Here is a 7,953-nt window from a genome sequence, read left to right as displayed (position 1 = left end):
ATAAATATATGCATAAAATTGATATGAGCAAAATTATTGGAGGTGATATGACAAGGATTTTAGAGGCAATAAATGAGGATATTAATGCAAATCTCTTAATAGCAGTTAAACATACAACGGGTATTATCATCCCCAAAAACTCAATTGTGTTCACATATCATCCAGGAATAAACAGAGTGGTTATTAACTTGAAAAAAAAAATTATACTACCTTCTGATATTACCAGTGGTTATGTGGGGTTGGAATTTGATAAAGAAGGAAGCGATATGTTAGGGTTCTCAGGTAATGAAATTTTGTATGTCTTTACCAATAAAAAAGAGATTATTTTTAACGAGTCTGGTGTGAAGGCGGTAAACCCACCCGATCCTGAATCAGGTATTAATTATATGTTAATATATAGCGATTTGATTGATCCCATTAATTTTGGCGATCAGTTGGTATCTCTTTTGGGAGTAGTTGATATTAATACATTAAGATCTAATTATGACCCCACAATGTATAAACCACTTAATAAAAAGATAATTGATCAAGTGAGTATTAAGCTCGCTGATCAGAAAGGAAGGTTAATTCAATATAATGATAAGTGTTCTACTGTATGTGTACTACATTTAAGACCTATAAAACCAGAGTGAATGATCAAGTTGAGTTAATATTGAACGAACCGTCAAGATGAGAACCAGTTTCTCCCCTCCTTCAGTGGAATCATTCCTGAAACTCTTTGATACTTCGAGGGTGAAAGGGGGAGGTTTAGATGATATTATATTATATAAAGCTAGAGGGAGGGGCGGAGGATTATTGTCATTCCTCGGTGGGATGGCCAGAAAAGCATTACCATTCTTATTGAATACCTTTGCTCCGGGAGTATTACAATACGGGCAAAATGTGTTGAACGATGTTAATAATGGTATTGCATTGAAAAATTCTGCGAGAAATAGAGGTGTAGAAACATTGAAGGGTGTCGGACAGAAGTTATTATCCGGAGGAAGTAGAAAGATTGGTTTGAAACGATTGAAATTTAATAATAAAAGAAACTGGAATATTTAATTAATTTTAGTTTATTGTTAACTGTCATATTGTTAGTATGTCGGCTGGTGCTCTATACGTTACACCAGGGGGGCTCAACGCCCCCGTCCCCACTTATTCTCATTCCATAACTGACGGATTCCCAAAATTACCAGGACATACCATTATTGAATCCTCAATAGCAGCTAGACGCACATGTGAAGTATTACCAGTAAATCAAGGATCTGATAAATTTCTCGAATTTAGAATACAAAGTTCAGAAGGTCATTTTTTAGATTTAACGAGTCTGGCCTTGGAAATGAACATAAATATAACAAATGAGGATGGGAGTGCATTGGGAGACGATGATAAGGTCATATTTGTGAATTCTATAAGTCAGACAATATTCAAATCTGTGTGTTTGTATCTCAATGAACAACTTATAGAATCGAATCCATTTTATTCATATACGGGTTATATTAAACTGCTTAAGCATTTATCCCCATCAAAATTAGATACATTGGGAAGAATAGCATTCTTTCGTAATAAAGACACAGCAAGTAGTACTATTACAACAGCTGATTTCGATGTTATTAAGAAAGACGAAGGTAAATTAACGAATGAAGTGAATACTTGTTTCCCTTTGATGCTGGATGTGAGTAGTTTTCACGAATATATCCTGGATAGTGTCGAATGTCGATTGAGACTTGAAATGCATTCACCCGCATGGGTAATTATGACTCCATTAAGCGGAAAAACATATAAATATAATATTAATTCCATTAAATTATGGATCGATAAAGTTATTCCGTATACGAATGCATTAATTGCATTGAATTCAAGCATGAGGGCAAACCCGCAGGGGTGTGAATATCTGTTCAAGAAGACATTATTTAAATCATATATTCTGACATCTAATCAAACACAGTTGATCGCAGATAATCCTTGGGGACAAGTCATACCCGATAAGATATTTATTATATTAGTTGATATGAAGACATATGATGGAGGATATAATTTTAATCCATTATATTTTCAACATGAAGATTTGAATCATTTCGGGGTTACAATTAATTCAGAAATGATTCTTAATATTGACTGTAAGTTCCCTACCCATGCGAGTAGGTTATATTACGCTACCTTGAAATCTCTGGGTTTGGAGACTGATCATCTGATTACATATAAGAGTTTTCTCCAAGGCAGAACTATATTAGGTGTTGATCTGAGAAGTGAACAGGTTAAGAATGCTATATCTGTCGAGAAGAATGGTAATTTGAGAATAGATATGACATTTGGTAAACCGAAAGATGAGAATAGAATTTGTCTGATGTTTGGTGAAACTAATGCGATTTTAAATATAAATGAAAATAGAACAGTGATAGTGCATACGCGAGTATAGACCATGAATTGTGAAGAAATAAATATTGCCTTGAAACATCATACGGGAAGATACGCCTCGTATTTGGGATGTTTTGCCGCAAATAATATAAATGAAGTTATTATGAGGATAAAAGATAAGCCGGTAATTTTCATCATTAATATATTGAACGATCAAGATGAAAATATGGGTCATTGGATTACTATATATGTGAACAAACACATATTATTATATTTAGATAGTTTCGGGGTGGATTTAAAACATTATACAAATATATATGAGAAAATTATATACAAGAGAAATTTCATGTACGGTATTAATCAGAGGATTCAACATGAAAAATCATTGTTGTGCGGCTTATATGCTATATATTTTGTGTATAAGTTAACAAATTATAGTGTAAAGAAAATTATACCATATTTGTTTAAAGATTTTGGTAGAAATAAATTAAAGAATGACCAATTTATAATGAAATATGCATATGAGCATTTCAATATACCCTCATGTTCAAGTGTATTTGCTAATAATTCAACCTGGAATTATGAAAATCTGTGTAAAATATTGGAATTATAATACGGTGGGGTAGAGGCGTTTAGAGGCGGGGCGAAAGGTTAGAGGCGGGGCGAAAGGTCATAACGCTGCTATAAATGCCCGTGCTGGGTCACTCTTTGCATCTACTGTCATTCAAGTTGGGTCAAGGATGAATCCAATTCAGTACTCCGTTGGAGGTGTCTGCGAGGAGGAGAGAAGACTGCATCCCTGTGTATGTCGGAATAATCCACCTGCGGTAAATGGTAAGTGATTTTTTGTTCATTATCTGAGTGAATCTTGTTCTAATATTGAAAAAAACTTTTTTTACACATAAATGATTTTAGAAGTGTAATGTATTAACCAATAAAACTTTTTAATGCAATTAAAGATATGCCTTATTCTTCTTCTAATCGAGAATTTTTTTTCTTTGCCAGATGCGAATATAATGCGGTTGTTGGAACTTATTCGCGCAAATCAAATCCGACAGGAGCAAATGATTTGTGAGTTGATGGGATTGTTAGGAGCGAGATCCACCCAGCCTCCTACCCATCCATATGGAGATGCTGTTGCTACCCCTCCTACCAACGAGACTTCTCCCCGACCTCATGTGGATGTTGAGACTGTGCCTCCTACTCAGGTGGTTGATGTTAACGCTTTTATCCAGGATATTGTAACTCCTACCCACGCCGAGATCGACCCTTCTCCCCAGTCTCATATGAGTGGAGAATGTGTTAGTAGTTGTTATTGCGATAAATGCGTATGGAGCGAGATGGAATATTTTATGACAAATTCCCAACCTACTTCATGTATGGATGAGGATTCCCCCATAAATTATCCGTCAGCTTCCCCCATAAATTATCCACCAGCTTCCCCCCCAGAAGTTTATTGTATAACAGATGAGGAAGAAGACGACGACCCTGAACAAAATGCACAGAAATTCTACAAGAGAAGAAAAATTACTCTACGTTGATTTTAGTCAATGAATTGTAGCTTTTTTCAATGAAATTGTATTTGTTTGTATTACCAGAAATGTAATGGCTGTATAATAAATAATGAAAAAAAAAATTGTGTATTAGTGTTATCCTGAAATGTGTCTTTCTGATGATGAAAATGTTTTCCCTATGATGTACTGTGTCCCCTTATTAACTTGAATGAACTGAAAGGTTCGACATGATTCAGTCTGTGCGCGTGACGTCACTGACATAGGATCGACCTGATTCAACCTGTGTGCGCGTGACGTCACTGACATAGGGGTAAGTCGACAAGATTTAGCTTGTATGTGTGACGTCACTGACCGCCGAGTAAACGCTTTTTTAGTTCATTTAACTTAATGAGAGGAAACTTTTAGTTCATTTAACTTAATGAGAGGAAACTTTTAGTTCATTTTAAAATAATAAGGGGAGTTCAGATGTTTAGACCCCAGAGGGGGGATAAGCAAAAAACTTGATCCCCAGAGGGGGGATTCCAAAAACTTGATCCGAGGAGAATTTCGAAAACCCCATAGGGGGGAATCCAAAAACCTTGTATTATCGAGAAATTTTTGGAGTTGGGGGGTGAAAGTGGGAGGGGCAATCCAAGGAGATCATAAGAATTTCGAAAACCCCCCATAGGGGGGAATCCAAAACTTGTATTGTCGAGAAAATTTGGGGTGAAAGGAGGGGTACCCAAAAATTTGATCCAAGGAGATGGAGAATTTCGAAAACCCCATAGGGGGGGAATCCAAAAACTTGTATTGTCGAGAAAATTTGGGGTGAAAGGAGGGGTACCCAAAAACCTTGATCCGAGGAGATGGAGAGCACAAGAAAATGAAATTCAAAAAAAATTCGAAACCTCATAGGTGAGAATCCAAAAACCTTGATCCAAGGAGATCATAAGAAAAAAAATTCGAGGCGCGGGGGCGATCCGGACGACGCTGCAGAAGGCGCAGCAGAAGGCGCGGGCGGGCGCGCGGGCGGGCGCGCGGGCGGGCGGGGCGCGCGGGCGGGCGGGGCGCGCGGGCGGGCGCGCGGGCGGGCGCGCGGGCGCGCGGCGCGACGGCGGGGTCGCGAGGCTGGGGTCGTGGGAGGGGGTGGGGGTATTGGTTGGGGGGTCAAGGGTGAGGTAGTCTCGAGGGCGAGGTCATGGTCAAAACCGGAAGTAACACCTAGGTGTGAAAAGGTGACCCTCCAGCTGCTGGTCCTAGACCGGATACACCGCCCTGTAGAAGGCCTAAACCTTGCGGTGGCGTAGTTTGCCGTGGAATCTGGATCGCCTGGGGATGTCACGCTCCCTCTCCAGTATCCCGGAGGGTGGCTTTGGGTGTCTTTTGGGCGACGGGTGTGTGTCTGGAAGCCACCTTTCGGATTCTGGGGGTGGTGGCCGAAGGAGGTATGCTTTGTGGTGGATATCCGGCCGCCCTCTTTTGTCCACCGAGGTAGCTCGGCAGATGTGAGGTTGCTATCCTGGATTGCTGGTTTACTGGCATGATGGGTGGGGTATGGCATGGCATGGGTTTCATGCTGCATCTGCACTACTTGCGGTGCTGAGGTCCTCTTGGGCATGGAGGGAGATTTCTGGCCCTCTCATTCCTCCCAGGAACTATCCCTCCATGGTCCCCCCCCCCTTTTTTTTTTTTTTTTTTTTTAAGAAAAAAAAAAAGAAGCAACCTAACCATGGAGTACCCAATCCATGACCCCACTACCCCCGGGCCCCTTATTGTTACTGCACCCCTCGCCTCTTCTTTTGGTCAGTCTTCGGACATTCCTAAGGCCCCTGTACCTCTTGCTGGTGCTGTTTCCTCACCAGCTTCAGATACCAGGGCTTCCACTGACTCCTTTGATTTAAACCATACCCCCGGCTTCTCCCTCTACAGTGCAGCGATTTTTGAATCGCCAGCCCATCCCACATCGGTCCAACTCTGGTCCCACTTCTGAAGGTCAACGACAATCTCCTAATGATGTTACTTCGTTACCTTCCCTTTTTACTCAGAAAAGACCGACATGTCATGCACTCCCTCTCCACACAGTTTCAGACCACACAATGGACTAAATTCTTTACACTAAGACCGACTTCTTCTACTGCCTATCTTTCTGACCATAGTATTGGAAAAGCACTCCTATGCCACGTTGGTAGATATATTTCCTTTCATGCTCTTAAGAATGGTATGCACATCATCACAGTCCAGAATTCTACTCAAGCTCATGATCTTTCTCTTTCACATGTCGATACTGTTCCTATCACTATCGAAAAACATTAATCCCTCAATTCTTGTAGTGGTACTGTTATTCTGCCCCATACCATAGTCCAACAGAATTTCCAGACATGTGGCACTGACATTCTTGAACAGCTGGAACTCCAAGATCTCCTAATTCTCAAGGTAGACACTTATGTTGTTCTGCCTGCGGGCGAAGACGATACCCTTGTAATGTGGCTCGTTTAACTTTTGACAGCCTTGAACTCCCATCCTGTTTATGTAGCAGGACATTGGTTAACATTGGTTACAAATTCGGAAGGTGATCCCTACACCACAACAGTGTAGGAATTGCTGGCGATTTGGCCACTAAGCAAAATATTGCAGATCTATAGCCAAATGCCCAGTCTGTGGTGCCGTTGACCTTTCTAATGTCTTGCAGCCGAACTCCCTCTGCCTCAATTGTCATGAGGCTCACCCTTCATACTCTCACCATTGGCAAGTCTACTTAAATGAGCGGGAAATTCATTGCCTCAAAGAGGCAGAAGGTCTCCCTTATGCTATGGCGGTTTCTCATCTCCACCTCCAAGGGAGACTGCCCTGTGTTTCTTATTCTCTTGTTTCAAAGCGTCCCCCCACTTTTGGGGTCACATCTTCTGCAGCCTCCTCTGCGCTTATCAGTCCCATAGTCACTCTTGTATCTAATTATTTTGCTGTCCGGGGCTCAGACATCCCTACTTCAACTCCTCAGTCTGTCCTCACTTCTTCGTGTCCTCCCTCACAAACTCCGGTATCAACAAGACCTCGTACGACACCTCCCAATCATCCCTCTACTTCTCAGAGGCCCAAAAAATCTCCTTTAACCCCTCCTTCTCTTCATCCACCTCCACATTTTACCTTCCTGGTCTCTGTACCTGAGTTTTCCCCTTTCACTGGCTCTGTTACAAGTGTGGAGGTTCATCCTCCTTCTCGTACTGTGCCTTCCTCCCCTGTCCCCTCCCAAGTTTCTTCCTCTTCTGCCACCTCCCAGATTTCTGCCTCTTCTGTCCCCTCCCACACTTCTCCAGTTCCCTCCACCTTTTCGCCCCCCCCTACCTTGGTACAGTCTATTAGAGCTCTGATCTTTACTCAAACTCCTCCTCCTTCCATCTCCAATATCATCTCCCATACGATGTTTCTGAACTTCGAAACACTGAAGCAATCTCTGAATATATTGCAGAGACCAAACCATCAATGGACACTGATCCACCCTCTGTTTCTTCTTTTTCCTCTTCATCTGCGCAACTCCTTTCCTCACAATGCACCATTCCTTTGCTACTTGAATGTTTTCCTTTGCCACCGCATGTGGACTTTTCTAACCCCTCAAGTCCATAGGTACCCTTTCCTGCGGATTTCAGATATCTTTATCGTTGCCAATCATGGCCTATTTACAGTGGAATATTCGCAGCCTCAGGGGTAATCGGGGTGAGCTTCAGATGTTGCTCTCCCAGTTTTCCCCTGCTGGTGTTTGCTTACAGGAACCAAAATTACACTGCCGTTATCTATTCTATCTCGGGCAATAATTTATTGTATTCTTCAAATCCTTTTCCTGAAGGAACCTTTAATAAAAGTGCCCTTCTTCTACGCACTGATATTCCATACCATCAGCTATTTGTTCGTACTTCGCTGCATTACACAGCAGCCCGTATCCACTTGCATAGGTGGTATACACTCTGTTCTTTGTATTTCTCTCCTTCTCGGGCATTATCTATCCCAGATATTGCCTTTGCTGTTTCGTCATTACCTCCACCACTTCTGTTACTTGGCGATTTTAATGCCCATCATTTCCCCTGGGGGGGTTTCACTGTGATTCCCGTGGCATTAAGTTAGAGGC

General features: G+C 41.6%; 1 protein-coding gene across 1 annotated transcript; it reads left to right on the top strand.

Annotated features, from left to right (window-relative positions):
* Positions 1-2,822: 2,822 nt before the first annotated feature.
* LOC138851385 (uncharacterized) lies at positions 2,823-4,267 on the top strand. Its single transcript, XM_070080460.1, has 2 exons — positions 2,823-3,174; positions 3,346-4,267. Exons 1-2 carry the CDS (start codon positions 3,081-3,083, stop codon positions 3,879-3,881), a joined length of 630 nt encoding a protein of 209 aa, XP_069936561.1. The 5' UTR covers positions 2,823-3,080; the 3' UTR covers positions 3,882-4,267.
* Positions 4,268-7,953: the final 3,686 nt, after the last annotated feature.

Source organism: Cherax quadricarinatus, unplaced genomic scaffold (assembly GCF_038502225.1).
Source record: "Cherax quadricarinatus isolate ZL_2023a unplaced genomic scaffold, ASM3850222v1 Contig472, whole genome shotgun sequence".
In the NCBI taxonomy this organism is placed as follows: domain Eukaryota; kingdom Metazoa; phylum Arthropoda; class Malacostraca; order Decapoda; family Parastacidae; genus Cherax; species Cherax quadricarinatus.
This window is presented reverse-complemented; position numbering and strand designations above follow the sequence as displayed.